This window comes from Vipera berus, assembly GCF_964194415.1.
Source record: "Vipera berus genome assembly, chromosome: 5".
NCBI lineage: Eukaryota > Metazoa > Chordata > Lepidosauria > Squamata > Viperidae > Vipera > Vipera berus.
Genome location: NC_138207.1, coordinates 104301036 through 104320718, shown reverse-complemented (window position 1 = coordinate 104320718; position 19683 = coordinate 104301036). Strand labels below are relative to the sequence as shown.

The 19683-nt window shown below is 40.8% G+C and overlaps 1 protein-coding gene across 1 annotated transcript in view; it reads left to right on the top strand.

Moving 5' to 3' along the window:
* RASGEF1A (RasGEF domain family member 1A) overlaps window positions 1-19683 on the top strand; it is a 58908-nt gene that overhangs the window by 26343 nt on the left and 12882 nt on the right. The window contains exons 4-11 of the mRNA XM_081329741.1: window positions 1093-1230; window positions 7043-7264; window positions 8475-8549; window positions 9642-9734; window positions 12298-12400; window positions 15337-15416; window positions 17546-17737; window positions 18681-18804. Coding sequence (XP_081185867.1) covers window positions 1093-1230; window positions 7043-7264; window positions 8475-8549; window positions 9642-9734; window positions 12298-12400; window positions 15337-15416; window positions 17546-17737; window positions 18681-18804 — 1027 coding nt within the window. The remainder of the gene's footprint in view (window positions 1-1092; window positions 1231-7042; window positions 7265-8474; window positions 8550-9641; window positions 9735-12297; window positions 12401-15336; window positions 15417-17545; window positions 17738-18680; window positions 18805-19683) is intronic.

The window sequence follows — 19683 nt, the reverse complement described above, 5'->3', positions numbered from 1 at the left end:
TGGAGGAGAAGCGAAACGTCTTCAAAGAAAAACAAGAATGTCCAGTTGCCTCCTGAGAAAACATCTGTAAGAGAACCATGACCTGGATGACTGAACCTCCATAGACATCCAGCCTGATACATATGCTGGTTTTAGAGAAGTTGAAAAAATTAAGCTAAAAGAGCCGGAAGCTTCATCCTTTCTAGGAGTATAAAGTAACAATTAGATTTGCTAGTTGTTGTTTTTTTGCCAGGAGCCTTTCAAATCCTCCATTGCTATGTCCAATTTATGTTTCTTTGAGCTGCGGGCTGTTTTGACTTAGTCAGGGTGTTAGGCGTGTGCTGCGATAATAAACATTTACAGAAGTGGAAACCTTTTGGGGGAAAGTGTACAGTAGAAATGCCACCTTTGGTTAAGTTTCCACCAGTTTATCTTCTAATTTCTTTATAACTGTAGCCTTGTTTCACTTAATAATGCCATTCTACATTGCTTTCTGGGCGACCAGTCAACTCTTGGCACCATGACTTTAATTTTATTACGTTTTACATGCTCACTCAATGAAAGAACACACAAAAAAAAACCACAACCAATTTGATAGCGATCACATAGCACACTGACAAATGTCCTCCTCTCGGCTTCAATACATGACATCAATAACTGGATCCTACTGTGATCTGATTGGCTCACTGTCAAAACAAGATGACACCCGATTGGCTCTCTAGACACTCATGCTCATTGGTTACAATTGGTTGAAAGAAAACTACCTGATATCAACCTAAGCAAGTTGTGCTTCCTTTGTCTGGTTATTTGGCTGTAACTTTTCATAGAATACAGTACAGATAATTGGACAAACTACGTTGCATCAAATTCTTGATTAAATTACCTTTCCATTGATATATAATTTTATGGCGGTAGATAAGAGTCAACAGAATTCAAGGAGGGGGCTGCACTTAGATCTCTGGTAGGTACGAAGGAATTGAGGACTGATGACACGCTTGACCCTTCCCTCACTCTCAGCCTGGTCATCTCCTGCATTTGGCACTGAACACCATCACAAACGTGGCCAAAATTCAAATTTGGTTCCCTGATTAACAGCCTTCTGTTCTTATTTAGGGGAAGCTCAAGGCCTTTGCAGCAAAGATAATCCAGCTTCTGAAAGAATGGACTGAAACATTTCCATACGACTTCCAGGATGAGAAACCTAGGAAGGAGCTAAAGGAAATTGCTCACCGGATCACCCAGTGTGATGAGGTAAGGAAGAAAAAAGAATGAGTGGTGGGGGGGAAAATGTAAAAAAAAATCTCATTGTTACCAACCCATGTATTAACTTGTCAAAGAGAAAAAAAATATATTTATTAGTAGCAGTAGATCTTGTTGTTGGCAGCACCGAGACAGAAGGACTGTTGACTGTAATTTCCCCTACCGATTCAAACATGGAGCGCTTTAGATCTGGAGCATCTTTGGGCGCACACCCATGTTTTCCAAAACATGTTCCTCTTCCAGAGCCCAGCCCAGATAGAGCAAAACTAGAAGAAAACATTGAACATTTAGAGCTCTGGTGATGCAGTGGTGAGAATGCAGCATTGCAGGCTAACTCTGCACACTGCCTGCAATTTGATCCTGACCAGTTCAAGATTAGAGCCATGGTGGCGCAGTGGTTAGAATGCAATATCGCAGGCTAACTCTGCCGACTGCCAGCAGTTCGATCCTGACCGGCTCAAGGTTGGCTCAGCCTTCTGTCCTTCCGAGGTCGGTAAAAGGAGGACCCAGATTGTTGGGGGCAAATAGGCTGACTCTGTAAATCGCTTAGAGAGGGCTGTAAAGCACTACGAAATGACATATAAGTCTAAACGCTATTGTGATTTAAACCCCTCCATTTTTTCCCAAGAATGCTTTCCTGCAGAGCTAAACTGAGTTTGGTTTTGTTTTTGGCTGCGATGCATTGAATTGGTACTGCCAAAACAGTGCCGTGTGTTGCTCTTGATAGAAACAATTATTTATTGGTTGTGGGAACACAGCCCAGGCTTGCGGTTTGATTGCTGCCTTTTCTTCCATTCCTTTCTGGAAACCAAACAGCCCCCTCATTTTGTTACCTAACCTCGCTGCTGGGTGGTGTTTTCTCACATCCAAAACAGGAGCTTGAATTGATCGTTCTAAATAGGGCGAGAATTGATAGATTCCTAATCTTCCCTTCCTGGAGGGCATTGGAGGAAGAAAGAAAGAAAGAAAGAAAGAAAGAAAGAAAGAAAGAAAGAAAGAAAGAAAGAAAGAAAGAAAGAAAGAAAGGAAGGAAGGAAGGAAGGAAGGAAGGAAGGAAGGAAGGAAGGAAGGAAGGAAGGAAGGAAGGAAGGAAGGAAGGAAGGAAGAAAGGAAGGAAGGAGGAGAAAGAAAGAAAGAAAGAAAGAAAGAAAGGAAGGAAGGAGGGAGGGAGGGAGGGAGGAAAGGAGAAAGAGAAGAAAGAAAGAAAGAAAGAAAGAAAGAAAGAAAGAAAGAAAGAAAGAAAGAAAGAAAGAAAGGAAGGAAGGAAGGAAGGAAGGAAGGAAGGAACAAAGGAAGGAAGAAGGAAGGAAGAAGGAACAAAGGAACAAAGGAACAAAGGAACAAAGGAAGGAGGGAGGGAGGGAGGGAGGGAGGGTGGGAGGAAAGAAGGAGAAAGAAAGAAAGAAAGAAACAAAGAAAAAGAAAGAAAGAAAGAAAGGAGGGAGGGAGGAAGGAAGGAAGGAAGGAAGGAAGGAAGGAAGGAAGGAAGGAAGGAAGGAAGGAAGGAAGGAAGGAAGGAAGGAAGGAAGGAAGGGTTAAACAGCAGCCAGAAGTCAAAACAACAGCATTCCCATTAGTGCAAGATTTTGCCAGCAGTCTTTCTCTGCATACTTATTTGGAAGAAGGACTTCAGACATCCCAAAGGTTCTTCTTCAAGAAGCAACTGGACTTCCTTTGTTTTGTCTTGAAGATGTTTCGCTTCTCGTCCAAGAAGCTTCTTCAGTTCTGAGTTAGACCTCTTCTAAGTTAGAACTGAAGGAGCTTCTTGGATGAGAAGCGAAACATCTGCAAGGAAAAACAGGGCAAGTCCAGCTGCCTTTTGAAAAAGCACCTTTGGGGCAACCAGGACCCAGATGAGTGAGAATCTTGACAGACAAGGGGGTCCAGACCGGTCTAAGCACCTCTTTGCAGCTCATTAAAGCAGCCCAGTTAAAGCTGCTTTTGAAGAGCCTCATCTTTAAGGTAGCCACTCTTTTGGTTCCAACTAAATCTCCCCCATCCGAGGTCGGTTCGCTCGGATGGATGTTGTGTCCGCCTTCAGAGGGTGAAGATGTTTCTTCTAAATGGTTTTTGAAGCCTGCCCGTTAAGTGATGCAAAACATAAAGATAATTAAGGCCTTTTGTTTTGCTTTTGAAAAACGAAGTCAAGACTATGTTTTGAGACTGGCCACAAAGCTTGAAGAGTAATTGAGGCTGGTGCTTATTTAAAAATAAATAAACAACAGCTGTAAAGCAGAGAGCACCTCTGATGTTTAAAGTTGAGACTTAAGTATTAAGACTGCCGTCAGCCGGACATGTTCCAATACGTCAGGCCAGCTGTTTACTGGAATGTCACATCCTAAGGGCCAGGAGGTCATATGGCCTGATGTTGTGGTGAAGCTCCTGTGGCTGATGATTAGAAAGATGCTTGCAAGCACATGCTTTCAAAAGTGGCAAACTCTGAGGAAATTCTTGTTTTCTTTGGCCGTCATTTTGATTCACTGCTTTTCCCCATGGGTGAGGCGACATCTGATTAAAGGAGTCTTTAAAAAAAGGTCCAGGAAAGTCAAGACAGACAACTCCTTTTGTGGTTTTTAGGGCTTTTAATGGTGTACATGGCCCAGAGTTGCCTTTGTAGGAAGATGGGCAGCAAACCAACTGAATTAAAAAATAAGCTGGCCATAAAAAAAACCAACCCCCCCCTAAGCCGGGTCAGAAGTGGCTTCTATTGGGATGGGACACCAACAGGAAATTCTTAGATTTTTCTGTCAGAACAATTAATCAGTGGAAGGGCTTGCCTTCAGAAGTTGTGGGTGCTCCATCCATGGAGGTTTTGAAGAAGAGACTGGACAGCCATTTGTCTGAAATGGTAGAGGTTCTCCTGATTCAGCAGAAGGCTGGACTAGAGGACCTCCAAGGTCCCTTCCAGCTCTGTTATTCTGTTCTGTAGATTCCACTGGAAACTCAAAAGCATCCCGAACCCCAAGCAGCAGAAAGCCACTTCTGATGTGGCCAGGATGACTGTGCAAACCTGTCCCCATTTTATTTTATTTTGTAATAAACTCACAGTTCCTAGTTCCAAAATTTATGAAAATTTCATGGGAAAAAAACCCTTTGTTGCTTCTATCTTACGATTTATATTGTTTGATTTAGTATCCTAGTATGATTTATGTTGATTGCTTATTTGGTATTTTACGACTATCAGTAAGTGTTGTATCTTATGATTTCTGTTGAATGTATCTTGTGATGATTATGATCATGATTTATCATTTGTTGCTTGTATGTACGCTAATACCTTATGCACCGGAGACAAATTCCTTGTGTGCCCAATCACACTTGGCCAATAAAGAATTCTATTCTATTCTATTCTATTCTATTCTATTCTATTCTATTCTATTCTATTCTATTCTATTCTATTCTATTCTATTCTATTCTATTCTATTCTATTCTATTCTATTCTATTCTATTCTATTCTATTCTATTCTATTCTACTCTACTCTACTGTATTCTATTCCATTCTTCTATTTAATTCTATTCTATTCTGTTATTCTATTTTATTCTACTCTACTCTACTCTACTCTACTCTACTCTACACTCTATTCTGTTCTATCCTTATCTAAAATTGGAGATGGATATACATTAGTAATATGCAGTGCTTCAGATTTATTCAAAGCATGCATGTGTCTCCCCGTAGCCATTTGCCATTCCTTTAAATTTATATACTTGGATTTAAAAAAAAATATCAAGCCATTTCTAAGGGGCTTTTAATATTCTTTCCTTTCCTTGATGCTCTGAACTTTTTATTTATTTATATATATTTTTGCTGACATGCTAACATCAAGTGGGTTTGTCCCAGAGATTCTAGTATGACACGAAGAGATTCTATTGTTACTGTTGTATGGTTCCTCCTACCTAAGTAGGCAAAAAAAATTGCACACATGCCTGAAATTTCAGGAACAAGGAAGCACATTTTTATATTGGCTTGTTCTTTCAAGTCTCACTTCTGAACAGAGTCTCTTAACCGCAAGAAGCACCTACGCCTACGCAGGCAGGATGCAAAAGATTAAACCAACGTTCATTAGGCAGGTTTTTGAGATCCCAATTTAGTTGCAAAAAGGAGTTTAGCACCTACATCATCAAGGAGAATTAATCTTCTAGTTACAACGACACCAGAACTAGTTGGACCTAATTAGGAAGCTAGAGGTTTTCTCCAAGATGGAAGGTGGGAAATGCCTGTGGCAAGACTTCATATTACACCGATAACCAGTTTGAACATTGAAGATTTTTTTTTAAAAAAATGAAAACTTTGATGTGGAGAAGTTTTTTTGTTTTGTTTTGTTTTGTGGGAGGACAGCATCATCCTCCTCCCCAGAGAAAGAAATATTTTGGGAATATTAAAAAAATAGAATATTATATTTCCCCAAAGGATCTTAAAAGGTAGAAAAGCAGGGCCAGTTTTTCTTAACAGAAACTAGGCAGAGGCCAGGTCTGTAGAAATGGAGATTTGATAATCCATTCAGGAAGGCTGGAGCCAGAAAGCTAGAAGCTGATGAGATTAGAAAGACAAAGACCCCTAAAATCTACCTACCCCACCCAAACTCTAAAGACATGACCTTTAGGACATAATAGGATTAACCCACCACCATCAGAATACCAAAATGACATGCTCAAAAACTCAGGTCAAAGTTCATGCCAAGAAGGTATAAAAACCCACCACAACCCAGCACCTTGTGGTCAGCTGCCCCAGAGCCACATTTTCTGTCTGGCTCTGCTCTTCAATAAACGACAACCTTCTTTCTAAAGCAGTCTCCATTTTGTTTATTCCCGGCTTGGACTGGACCCTGACAAAGATTTTTCTTTCAACACTTTCATTACAATCCTACCTCGGACTGGCCATTTCCTTAGGTCAATGGGGAAGCCAGATTCGCTTAACAACAACTGCAGTGATTCACTTAGCAACTGTGGCAAGAAAGATCAGAAAATGGGACAAAATTCACTGAACAAATGTCTCAGTTAGCAACATAAATATTGGGCTGAATTGTAGTCGTAAGTCGAGGTCTACTCTGTATAAAGGAAAGACAGGCAGCAAGACCCTTGTACAACGCAGCTATAAATATAATGCAGCACTAGTCCTTAAGCCAGGGAAGAATGTGAACAATAACTTTGTAGCCTTGGAACAGTTCATCGGTGATGAAAACCCATAGATGACCAGTGGGGGGCCTTCATTTACCAGAGAATCTTAAGCAAATTGGGCGGAAATTTTAATTTGCTTGAAATTGAATTCTAAACTCATCATCAACCAAAAGTACACATATATTGGGGGAAAGCTGGCTTAATAGCAGTAACTATGAGAGGGATATTGGAGTCTTGGTGGACAATCAGTTAAATATTGGGGGGAAACCTGGCTTAATAGCAGTAACTGTGAGAGGGATATTGGAATCTTAGTGGACAGTTAAATATTGGGGGAAAAGCTGGCTTAATAGCAGTAACTATGAGAGGGATATTGGAGTCTTGGCGGACAATCAGTTAAATATTGGGGGGAAACCTGGCTTAATAGCAGTAACTATGAGAGGGATATTGGAGTCTTGGTGGACAATCAGTTAAATATTGGGGGGAAACCTGGCTTAATAGCAGTAACTGTGAGAGGGATCTTGGAGTGTTGGTGGACAATCAGTTAAATATGAGTCAGCAGTGGGCGGTGGCAGCCAAAAAAGCCAATACAATCCTTTGTTGCATTAAACAAGGGATTAAATCAAGAGCACTGCCCAGAATAATTTACCTGTCCTCACCCAACAAGAAACGCTCTTGTATTTTTATGGATTAGGAAAATGGAACGGTCAAGAAGATCATCAGCCAGATGACGCAAGAGCTCCTGATGGCTCTCGCTGCCCGTAATCAATACCAAGAAATCCGAGAGAAGTTTCGTCAACCGGGGACGGACAAAGGCCCGATCCTTAAAACAAAGCCACAATCATCCCAGAAGGACATTCTGAGTGTTTGCTGCGACCCGCTGGTCCTCGCGCAGCAACTAACACACATTGAACTGGTGAGTGAGCCCTTCTTTGTCCTTCTTTTGTCCCGTGAGGTTGCAACTGTGCCCCTGACAAATGTTCAGATTTGAGGCCAGCTTTTTTAGAAAGACCATCCAAAGAGAAGAGGAAGATGACGGACAAGCCCAGAGAATGGCTTTGGCAGAACTAAAAATAACAAATGTGGGTAATTTGTCCCTTGCTAGCTCTTTACTTCTCAAGTATGTATAAGAACAAGAAAGACAGCTAAACCAATGAAACTAAGGAAAAAAGGTTCATTTTTAAACAACATTTTGTTCCAGGTGATTGCATGCACTGGAACGAAAAGAACACCTATTAAACCTTACATCACTGTCTTTACATAGACTAGAATAGAATGGAATGGAATGGAATGGAATGGAATGGAATGGAATAGAATAGAATAGAATAGAATAGAATAGAATAGAATAGAATAGAATAGAATAGAATAGAATAGAATAGAATAGAATAGAATAGAATAGAATAGAATAGAATAGAATAGAATAGAATAGAATAGAATAGAATAGAATGCAGGACGGGACAGGACAGGACAGGACAGGACAGGACAGGATAGGATAGGATAGGATGTAGGATGTAGAATGTAGAATGTAGAATGTAGAATGTAGAATGTAAAATGTAGAAGAGAAGAGAAGAGAAGAGAGAGAAGGAAGGGAAGGGAAGGGAAGGGAAGGGAAGGGAAGGGAAGGGAAGGGAAGGGAAGGGAAGGGAAGGGTAGGATAGGATAGGATGTAGAAAATAGAATAGAATAGAATAGAATAGAATAGAATAGAATAGAATAGAATAGAATAGAATAGAATAGAATAGAATAGAATAGAATAGAATAGAATAGAATAACTTTATTGTCACTTTAAATGTACATTAACCGGCATACATTAAAATGAGATTTCATTGCATACAGCCCTCAAAGGGTAACCACCTCCAATATACACTGTAGAAACATGACAAAATTATGCATATACCCACATACCCACACATATATGGCCCACAGAAACAGCACAGTCTAGTTCAGAGGTATAGATCTATATGGCGAGGAAAAACTAATCTTGACAGTTTACCAAACGGACGGCATAGGGAACAAAGCTGTTATAGAATCTGGTCATCTGGCTACAAATACTTCGAAACCTCCTCCCAGAGGGGAGCAACAGAAATGTTACATATCTGTAATGTTGAATGTCTTTTCGGTTTTAGGAGAGGGTAAGCAACATTTACCCAGAAGATCTCATGCAAATAGTCAGTCACATGGACTCCTTGGATAACCACAAGGTAAGTTACAAAATGTAAATGAAGCAGAGGTGGGAAATAGAAAGATTAACCAACAATCCCCAGTCATGCCCTAGTCGTCTCTCATCTTGACTACTGCAATGTGCTCTTCATGGGGCCGCTCTTGGAAAGCATCTGGAAGCCTCAATTGGTTCAAAATGCAGTGGCTCCTATGACTTTGTGCAAAACCAGGTGTGCACAGGGGTCATCTCTCCTGCTTCTGGATACAACTCCAGGTGCTGGTTGTCACCTTCAAAGCCCTACCTGGCTCAAGACCAGGTGATCTAAAGGATTGTCATTTCCCAACCCATCCCAGCCCATAAGAATGGGGAGGAAGGGAATGTTGTGGGTCCCCTCTCCTAAGGAGGTCCATCTGATGGGGCCCAGAAGAAGGAAGGGCCTTCTCCGTGATGACTCATCCCTTAAGAAATTAGACCGCCCCCCCCTTTGACCCTCATCGCAAGGCCCCGAAGAACTGGCTTTACCAATGGGGTTGGGAAACCCAGAATGGAATGGAGGCCATCAAGTGTCGCCAGGGGAGTGAGGGTTATTGCTTTTATTGTTTGTATTGCTTTTTTTGTGAGTCACCCAGAATCATTGAGTGGGGCAACATGCCAATTTTCTTAAATAAATGAAATAATCTGGAAGACTTACGTAGGAATGGCAACCAAAGGCCAACTCACCAGGGCATGCAGTTTATTTTATTGGGAGTGGAATACTAGTAGTTAAGGGGTCTCAAGGATATGGATACTTTGTTCTATGGTTTCTGGGCATCTCTTACTGTTAAACAAACTACGTTTGTTTAGGGCTGTTGTGACTTCGAACAGCCGCTCAATGAATTTTGGTGAGTCGTGGACTCCTTATTATAAGATAGAGTACGCCTTTATTTGGGCTGTGAAAATCCTATCGTTGCTTCGCACACCCAGAAGCTCTTAAAAGAAGTTTGCTACATTCCATTTTTATTTTTATTTTTTTTAAAAAAAGACATCACATAAATCCAAGCTGGGTTTCCTTGCGTAGAAGGGTTGATGGCTCTACTGGAAGCGGCATCCTGATTGGGACGCAGGTCTAAAAGCGGGTGTTTTAATTTTTCAGTGCCGAAGCGATGTGACCAAGACCTACAATCTTGAAGCCTACGACAATTGGTTTAACTGCCTCAGCATGTTGGTGGCAACAGAGATTTGTAAGGCAAGTATCCACAGGAGAAAAAAACTGGGGGTGGGGGTGGGGGGCAAATGGACATGCTACTCACCAGTTCAATGTCTCTGTTTTGAGGGTAGCCAATTCACATCCTAGCAGAACGCCTCTGTTGACCTTATAGCTGATTTTCTTTACTTCGCTGTGTCTTTCATCAGAGAAGTTAGACCCAATTCATGCTGGAGAGCTAAGGTATTATTTGCCTGTTTTCCAAGCAGGGATGTTCATTGCTGTTATCCTACACTTTTCCAAAATTGCCTGCTATTGGAGCAGGGAATCAAAATCACGGGAAGTATTAGTATGCAATCTCTTCCCCCGTTTTTTAATTCCCAATTCCATGCATCCGTGAACAACAACGGTGTTGCAATATCTCAGGGGGTTGCCCCGAAGAAGTGGGATCAGGCATCATAGCTGATTTGCAATATCCCTCCCCACCTCTCCTCCTAAGACCCCCCACCAAAGGAGGGAGGGGAAACGTCCAGATTGGGTTATCAAACAGTACATGTAAGAATATAACAATATTCTGCCTGAGGGTGTCTGATCATCTGAATGCACCATAGCGTTGAGGCAAGACCATGAATCTCCTAGTTAGGATATATGGTATTTTGGTACAGAGTGATTTGGTTCCCATAGTTACCAAGGAGCTTGTTTTTCTAGAGCCATTTTCAGAGATCAACTTTAAAAATAGTTTCCCGTGTTTGGATAATCTGTGCCTCTTTCCAAAGCTCTGCATAATAAACAGAAACAGAAACGCCAGGGGGGGGCGGCTTGTTCCCCCCCACACACACACACCTGGTCATTCTGCCTTGATCTTATTCTTTATTTTTTCTTTATTTGATTTCTATAGCAGCCTACATCAAAGAAGATAAAATAATATGATCTATTGATATGATTGTTACAGAGTTTTCTCTACATTTTCTTGATAGAGGCATTTTATTATTATTGCTACTATTTGTGTTGGTGCATTAATAAAACAACAGAATAACAGATTGTTGGTAACTGCCCAGAGTTAGGCATTTAAAATCGATTGCCATACTAATTCTTTAAAGAGATAAATATTGGGCTTATGGGGAATAGGTGTTGAGACACTTTGCAGATCGAACAAAATCCTGCTCTAGCTGAAACAGCTTCCCTGAAACGATCCAAACCGGATGTACAGAATACATTTTTTAACAAAATGGGTCTTCTCTAGGACAGAATAGAATAGAATTCTTTATTGGCCAAGAGTGACTGGACACACAAGGAATTTGTCTCTGATGCAGGAGCTCTCAAAATACATGCCAACAACAAAGTCATATAATCCTAAGATACCAACAGGAGACGGCAGTAGAAAAGATGAGAAGGATAATAGTAATGTAGCCATACTACATGGGTAAATATCCTTAGACGTGAGACAATACTGTGGGAATTAGGTGTTTAGCAGAGTGATAACACGAGGGGGAAAAAGTAGGGATTATTGGTTGATGGTTGATGGTTACCTCTGTGGGTTTGAGCCCCCTTGACATAATCACAAGGCTCTCACACCCATAGATTCACAATGATATCACACCCATTCAATGCATCTGCAGTGGGCAAAAGTGCCTTCTTTGTGAGATTTTAGCTCTAGCGAGAGGCTGAAAGAGAACAAGAGTCAGGTTCAGCTCAAGCCGAAGGACATTCACTAGCTTCAGTTTGATCTCCTCTACTTTTCAACACCAACACGGAACCACAGAGGGAGAACATTGTGAGATTCAGAGTGAAATGTCATCAGCACTTCCTTGCTGTTGGTTGTTTTGGATCCAGATGAGCCAGTAGAACTTTGCCTTGACTCCTCACACCCACCACGCAAACCCTAATCGTCAAAACCCAAACAACCAGGGGGAAAAATTAAGAGTTTGTTGTAGAACTTCCTGCATCACGTCGATGAATTTGGACAGTCTCTGGATATTAGAGACACAAAACGGTCAAGTGGATCATAGTCAGATATGAAACGCATTGTCTGACCTTTGGCTCACTCTGGGCTGATTGCCCATATTTTATCCAGAAAAACCTCTAGGGTAATTGTCATTATTGACCTAGGAGCATTAATATCTCCAAGTCCTTGTGGAATTTGTGAAATAAAATGTGTAATCGGGAGATGATCCAAACCCAAATTCAACAGCGGTTGTAATTAAGTCGAATGAAATCAGCTTTTCAGCTGATTGGGCTCCTTTATTTGCATGTTTGAAGTGAGGAATGTTTTGTTTTAGGGCAGGATACATCCTGCATCAAGTAGGACACTTAAAAAGGTGGATTATAACTGCTCAGTGTCATAATCAAACCCTACAGGATCAAAACAATCTTCTCTTTTTAGAAGCAGTTCTGTTCAGGACAGCGTACATTTGGCAGTTTCTATCTTTAAGGCTAGAAAATTTAAATGCTTTTCAGGATTTAGCTCACCAGAGGCATTTTTTTTCATGCATGCCTTCTCCTAATTAGAAGGAAATTATTTAAATTCTTGCTAGTTCAGACGCACTTGAGACCCCGAATACCTAAAGCAGGGGGGTCACCGGACGTCTTTTTTTTAATGTTTCAGGTGGTGAAGAAAAAGCAGAGAACAAGAATCATGGAATTTTTCATCGATGTGGCAAGAGAATGCTTCAACATTGGAAACTTCAACTCCATGATGGCTATTATTTGTGAGTAAGGTCTCTGGGCGTGACCGCCTCAATAAAATGGGAGTGGAGTAGATTAAAAGCTTGGCCTGAGAAGGCAAGTCAGCAATTTAGCACATCGGGGTGCCCCGCTGCTAATATTAACTGCTCTGCATCTATGTTATTAACCGATCCCGTGTGATGATCCCCAGGCATGCGCGCCAACTGTTCTCTCTCACAACAGATGTGAACATGCACATTCACATACTGAGAGAGACACGAAATCTGAGCTCTGCATTCTGTGGCGAGTCCCACTGACTTCCACATAAGCAGGTAGGAACTACTGCAAGGTTGGGAGTGGATCTTCCTCATGCTTGCATGTCAACAGGTAGGGAAATGGGAAGAGGAGAATTCAATGAAGGAGAATATTTGTAGCTCAGGGTTGAAGCAAGGGATCCTTGGTGATCTCTGAGCTTGCTTGTTTTCTTGTAGACGTTTCATTACCCAACTAGGGGACATCCTCAGTGCTAGAAGGGAGTGGGATGATGATGATGATGATGATGAGGAGGAGGAGGAGGAGGAGGAGAGGAAGAGGAGGAGGAGGACTGTGGGATCCTTAGTGTTCTCTGAGCTTGCTTGTTTTCTTGTAGACATCTCATTACCCAACTAGGTAACAACATCAGTGTTAGAAGGGAGTGGGATGCTGATGCTGATGCTGATGACGAGGAGGAGGAGGAGGAGAGGGAGAGGAGGAGGAGGACTGTGGGATCCTTAGTGCTCTCTGAGCTTGCTTGCTTTCTTGTAGGCATCTCATTATCCAACTAGGTAACATCATCAGTGTTAGAAGGGAGTGGGATGATGATGATGAGGAGGAGGAGGAGGAGGAGGAGGAAAGGAAGAGGAGGAGGAGGACTGTGGGATCCTTAGTGCTCTCTGAGCTTGGTTGGTTTCTTGTAGACATCTCATTACCCAACTAGGCAACATCATCAGTGTTAGAAGGGAGTGGGATGATGATGATGATGATGATGAGGAGGAGGAGGAGGACTGTGGGATCCTTGGTGCTCTCTGAGCTTGCTTGTTTTCTTGTAGACATTTCATTTCCCATCTAGGTAACATCATCAGTGCTAGAAGGGAGGAGGAGGAGGAGGAGGAGGAGGAGGAAGAAGAAGAGGGACTACTGTGGGGTCTTTGGTGTTCTCCAAGCTTGGTTGGTTGAGAGAGGGGTCAACCTATTTACCAAAGCATCAGGACAAGAACAATGTTCAACCTAGAAATAAGGAGACATTTCCTGACAGGAAGAACCAGAGGGATGGTTTCCCTTCAGAAGCTGAGGTTGCTCCATCACTGGAGGCTTTTAAGAAGAGATTGGACAGCCTTTTGTCCTAACAAGCCTTTACCTCTCAACCAGGATCCTTTCAAAGGATCGGAGCCCTGCTTAAACGAAGAACGTAATATATACCTAAAGTGGGGAAACGCAGCCAGCTGTTTTGCCGGCATCAGAAAGCTACCAGGCACTAATTGCTTCTTTTAGTAACAGGGGAGAAGTTGGAAACAAGTGGGGAAAAGCAATTGTCGGTCAAAGCTAGGGATTACGTTTTTTAAACCTTAAAAGAAATATCTGCATGATATATTACACCAGGCAGCGTGGCACCGCTGATATTGTCACCTTCCTCTTTGTGCTGTCGGGGCCAAGTTAGTCCTTTTTCACAGATCATCTGTGGGCAAATATTTTCCCAAGAACTCACTTGGGTTGAGAGTTCCCAGCAGCTAATTTGGGAGCAAAACAAACTGTTCTTTATCTCAAGTGAACTTTCCTTTGAGAGCGCAAACCCCCTTGTTTCTTGCACGCTGTGCCCTGCTCGACTATTCATGTGTGCACACAACCCTTGTCTCCCCATCGTTGTAAAAGCTGGGGCTTGCAGGGCAGGATTTGCTCAAGGCAGGAATTACAGAGACAAACGGTGAAAGAGATGGTGACGCACACAGCCAAGGGAGGAAAGCCAGGAAGACACTGTTAGGTGGAAAAGCAGCAGATTTATTAAAAACAACAACAACAACTTATAAGAGGATTGGGGCATCAGCTTGAAAGAATACGATTCAGTTGAGAACATTTTGACCTTTGGCTTATGAATGTTTAATGGGCTTAGGACAACCCACCTACTCAGAAGCTTCCCTTTGACATGTGTCAAGAGAGTCCTGAATGAAAAGTTTGATGAAAGGCGATTGTTGCTAGAAAAAAGTTGGAAATAAATGTGAAGATATTGCAAATTATTTGCCTTTAAAAATCCTTTTTCTTTCTCTCTTTTTCCTTCTTCTCTTTCCCTGTTTTTCTTTCTCTCTCTCTCTCTCCCTTTCTTCTTTCCTTTCTTCTTTCTTTCTTTTCTTTTCTTTTCTTTCTCTCTCCCCCTCTCTCTTTCTTTCTCTCTCTTCCTTTATTTCTTGCTCTCTTTCTTTCTTTTTCTTTTTTTCCTCTCCCTTTCTCTTTCTTTCTCTTTTTCATCCCTCCCTCCCTCCCTCTTTCTTTCTTTCTTTCTTTCTTTCTTTCTCTCTCCCCCTCTTTCTTTCTCTCTCTTTCTTTCTCTCTTCCTTTATTTCTTGCTCTCTTTTTCTTTTTTCCTCTCTCCCCTTCTCTTTTTTGTCTCTCTTTCTTTCTTTCTTTCTTTCTTTCTTTCTTTCTTTCTTTCTTTCTTTCTTTCTTTCTTTCTTTCTTTCTTTCTTTCTTTTATCCTCTCTCCCTCTCTCTTTCTCTTTTTTGTCTCTCCCTCCCTCCCTCCCTCCCTCCCTCTCTTTCTCTTTCTTTCTTTCTTTCTTTCTTTTTTCCTCTCTCTCCCTTTCTTTCTCTTTTTTGTCCCTCCCTCCCTCCCTCCCTCCCTCTTTCTTCTTTCTTTCTTTCTTTCTTTCTTTCTTTCTTTCTTTCTTTCTTTCTTTCTTTCTTTCTTTCTTTCTTTCTTTCTTTCTTTCTTTCTTTCTTTCTCTTTCAGCTGGCATGAACCTGAGTCCTGTTGCCCGGCTAAAGAAAACATGGTCCAAAGTGAAAACAGCCAAATTTGATGTTTTAGAGGTAAGTATTTCATACCTTGCTGTATCCTGTCAATATTTTTTTTACTCAGAAGGATTCTTTTCATCAAAAAAAAAAAAAAAACAGTGACAAGCCAGCATAGAGCAGCACAAGAAGTGGGCTTAACCATAGTTCATAGCTCCGGAGAAAAACAGGGCAAGCATGAAATAGTAACGAATAAGCTTTTCCTCCCAAATCTTAAAATCAATTAAATTTCAATCAAACTCAATTTAAAGAATTTCCTCACTGGCCATCAGGCATTCAAGCAGGTTTGCACTGATTGGCTAAAAATGCAGTGCATGTTTTTTTTTTCTTTATTTTTGTCAGTATGAAGATAGAAACCTTCCATCTGCCTTTTCCGCCTGTAACAATATTTCCCCTGGATGAAGCTGACAGTATTTGAAAGACAAGGGGATGACCACTCCTAATCCACCTTCTATATTACTTTTTATTTCTTTTTTTCGTCTCTCATTGAAGCCTGCCATCTGGCGGAGAATTATATTCAGGATTTAGCAAAAGCAAGCCATCTCAAAACAAAAGCTGAAAATAAAGAGGATTATAATTACATATACAACCCTGTGAAATCACAGCTGCCAGTGCTTTAGCTGACGCTGGCCTACCTGGACATTCATTTCTTCTCAAGAAGCTAGGATGTCATAAGGTATCAGAATAGAATAGAATAGAATAGAATAGAATAGAATAGAATAGAATAGAATAGAATAGAATAGAATAGAATAGAATAGAATAGAATAGAATAGAATAGAATAGAATAACAATACAATACAATACAATACAATACAATACAATACAATACAATAATAAAGAATAGAAAAATTAGAATTAGAATTAGAATTAGAATTAGAACAGAACAGAACAGAACAGGAATAGAATAGAATAACAATACAATACAATACATTACAAGAATAAAGAATAGAAGAATTAGAATTAGAATTAGAATTAGAATAGAATAGAACAGAACAGAACAGAACAGAACAGAGTAGAGTAGAATAGAATAGAATAGAATAGAAAAAATAGAGTTGGAAGAGACCTTGGTGGTCTTCTAGTCCAACCCCCTGCTCAGGTAGGAAACCCTATATCCTATACCTATACCTCAGAGGCCTGGAGGAGGTCTCCCAGGCCTAGAACGGCCTGCTGGAAGTGCGTGGATGCCACTTCCAGAAGTCCGTTCTAGGCCTCGGAGGCCCAGGCCTGCATCCAATAACAGAACTGGTTGTTCAGGTATTATTTGAATCCCAGCACTGTATCTGTCATGATAAATCTTGTTAAAGAAAACTCTGCAGGAATCACTTTTAGTTTTAGCCTCTGCCAAAGCATCCGACGGTAACGTGCTGTCTTTTCAAAAGGACTGTATTCATTTTCGCATTTTATAAGAGGAGGTATCTCAGTCTCCAAGCCCGGAGAAATTGGGTCCCCCAAGAAATGTGGTCACTTGCACCCTCCTGATTTTTGTAACTTGATTCAAATAAATGATACAAGGACTTGCAGTCAGGTGTCTCCTAACAAGCCATTATTTGTCCCATCTATTTTTTTCAAAAAACAGCTGGACTTTGCTTTTTTTCCTTGAAGACATTTCACTTCTCATCCAAGAAGCTTCTTCAGTTCTGACCCGATGGTGGAGGATGGAAGGACTTATATTCCCTTGCAAGTTATCTCATCATTAGCACACTTTCGGAGGGTTGTTGACGCCACACTAGAGGTATCAAAGACAGCCATCTATGTCAAAACCGAACAGCCTTCTCTCAACAGAAGGGGGGGGATACAACACCACTTATCTCCTGTTTACAACACAATCCTTTCAGCAGTTCCAAAAAAGGTTCCAAACCCATTTGTACTAATCAGGTGACCCCGAGGGCACAGATAAACCTCCAAGTGGCCTCAATGACTCTCACAGAGACGGCTAATGACCAGATGACTGCAAGGAATATAAATATAAATATAAATCTTTCCATCCTCCACCCTTCAGGCAGAACTGAAGGCGCTTCCTGGATGAGAAGCGAAATGTCTTCCAGGAAAACCAAAGTCCAGTTGCTTTTTTGAAAAGCAACTGACCTGCATGACTGAGCATCTCCACAGACATTAAGCCATTGCTTCTCATCGTTCTTTGGAAACAGCATCACATGGACCCATCAAGCAACTTCTGTAATTATCGGACGGCTCTTCAAGGGGCAGCCCAGAGGTCACAGACAGCACACAGCAGCCGGGAAAAAATCGTCATCCCTGTTTTCAATCTTTTCATTAAAGATATCTACTTCCTGCATAAGATACACACCAATCACTTGCCGAACGGACAAATCAACTTCAAGGTAAGCAACGTTTTACGATGTACGCTAAATGCACACAGCCTGTGAGAAAAGGGATGAACATTGCAACTTTTTACAAAGGTCCTGGCAAAAGCTACCAAAAAAAAAAAGGCCAATTCACTACTTTTATACTTGTTTTTGTTTTCATTACTATCCTCAAGGATACATTTGCCTGAGTCAAGGCTCAAGGCTATGCGTGGAAATGACGGCATTTAGAAACTATAATGTTAGGCGTGCATATCAACATTAAAAACAGAAGTCTTTGTTCCACCTAGCTACTCTGTCTGGAAGACACATTTCAGATTTATTTATGCAGAAAAAGAACTAGTTGTAAGATGGCAGGAATAGCCAACATGCCAGAAGTTACAGGCTTAAGATACAGGAGGATCTTGACAGACCTGAACACTGGGTGCTCTCTGACAAAATGAAATTCAGTGGTGTGAAAACAGTAAGGGTCTACATTTAGGCAAGAAAAACCAAACACACAGGTACAGTATAGGTGCTACCTTGCTCAATAGTAGTAATTATGAGAGGGATCTCGGAGTCCTAGTGGACAATCACTTAAATGTGAGCCAGCCGTGTGTTGCAGCTGCCAAAAAAAGCCAACACAGTGCTAGGCTGCATTAAGAGAGGGATAGAATCAAGATCACGTGAAGGGTTACTACCACTTTACAAGGCCTTGGTTAAGGCCACACTTGGAATACTGCATCCAGTTTTGGTTGCAACGATGTAAAAAAGATGTTGAGACTCTAGTAAGGGTGCAGAGAAGAGCAACAAAGAGGATCAGGGGACTTTCTACATTAGAGGACTTCAAGCAATGCCTTTCAGAAGAGGCTGGGCAAGCAGCCATCTCTTAGGGATGCTTCAATGTTGAGTGATTCTTTTGATTCCGCGGTATTGCAACACTTATCTCCGTCCATTTTCTCTTGGCGCAAATCTCCTGCAGAAATTCTGGGAGATTTCAAGGCAAATCCATGACTTTGTCACATGGAAGCAGGTGGAGTGTCCTTTTGAAAAGGACAGGAAGATCCAGAGCTATCTACTCACGGCGCCTATTTACAGTGAAGAAGGTGAGACTCTGGGGCAGGGGAGAGGGGGTTTATTCTTAAAAAGAAAAAAGAAAAAAAAGAAATATAGTTTCCCATAACTGTTAGAAGAACGTATACAATGAGTCTCTGTTGACGATAATGCCATTGTAGAGAAGCAGGATTGGGGTCAATGAGGAACAGAACTAACCACATTTGATCTCTATCATCTCTCTTTCCATATCTATCTATCTATCTATCTATCTATCTATCTATCTATCTATCTATCTATCTGATCATCTATCTTTCTATCATCTATCTATCTATCTACCTATCTATCTATCTATCTCTGATCATCTATCATCTATCTATCTATCTATCTATCTATCTATCTATCTATCTATCTATCTGATCATCTATCTTTCTATCATCTATCTATCTATCTGATCATCTATCTTTCTATCTATCCATCCATCCATCCATCATCTATCTATCTATCTATCTATCTATCTATCTATCTATCTATCTATCTATCTATCTCTGATCATCTATCTATCTATCTATCTATCTATCTATCTATCTGATCATCTATCTTTCTATCATCTATCTATCTATCTATCTATCTATCTATCTATCTATCTATCTATCTGATCATCTATCTTTCTATCTATCTATATCTATCTATCTATCATCTGTCTATCTATCTATCTATCTATCTATCTATCTATCTATCTATCATCTATCTAATCATCTATCTATCTATTTATCTATTTATCTATCTGATCATCTATCTATCCATCCATCCATCCATCCATCCATCCATCTATCTATCATCTATCTATCTATCTATCTATCTATCTATCTATCTATCTATCTATCTATCATCTATCTATCTATCTATCTATCTATCTATCTATCTATCTA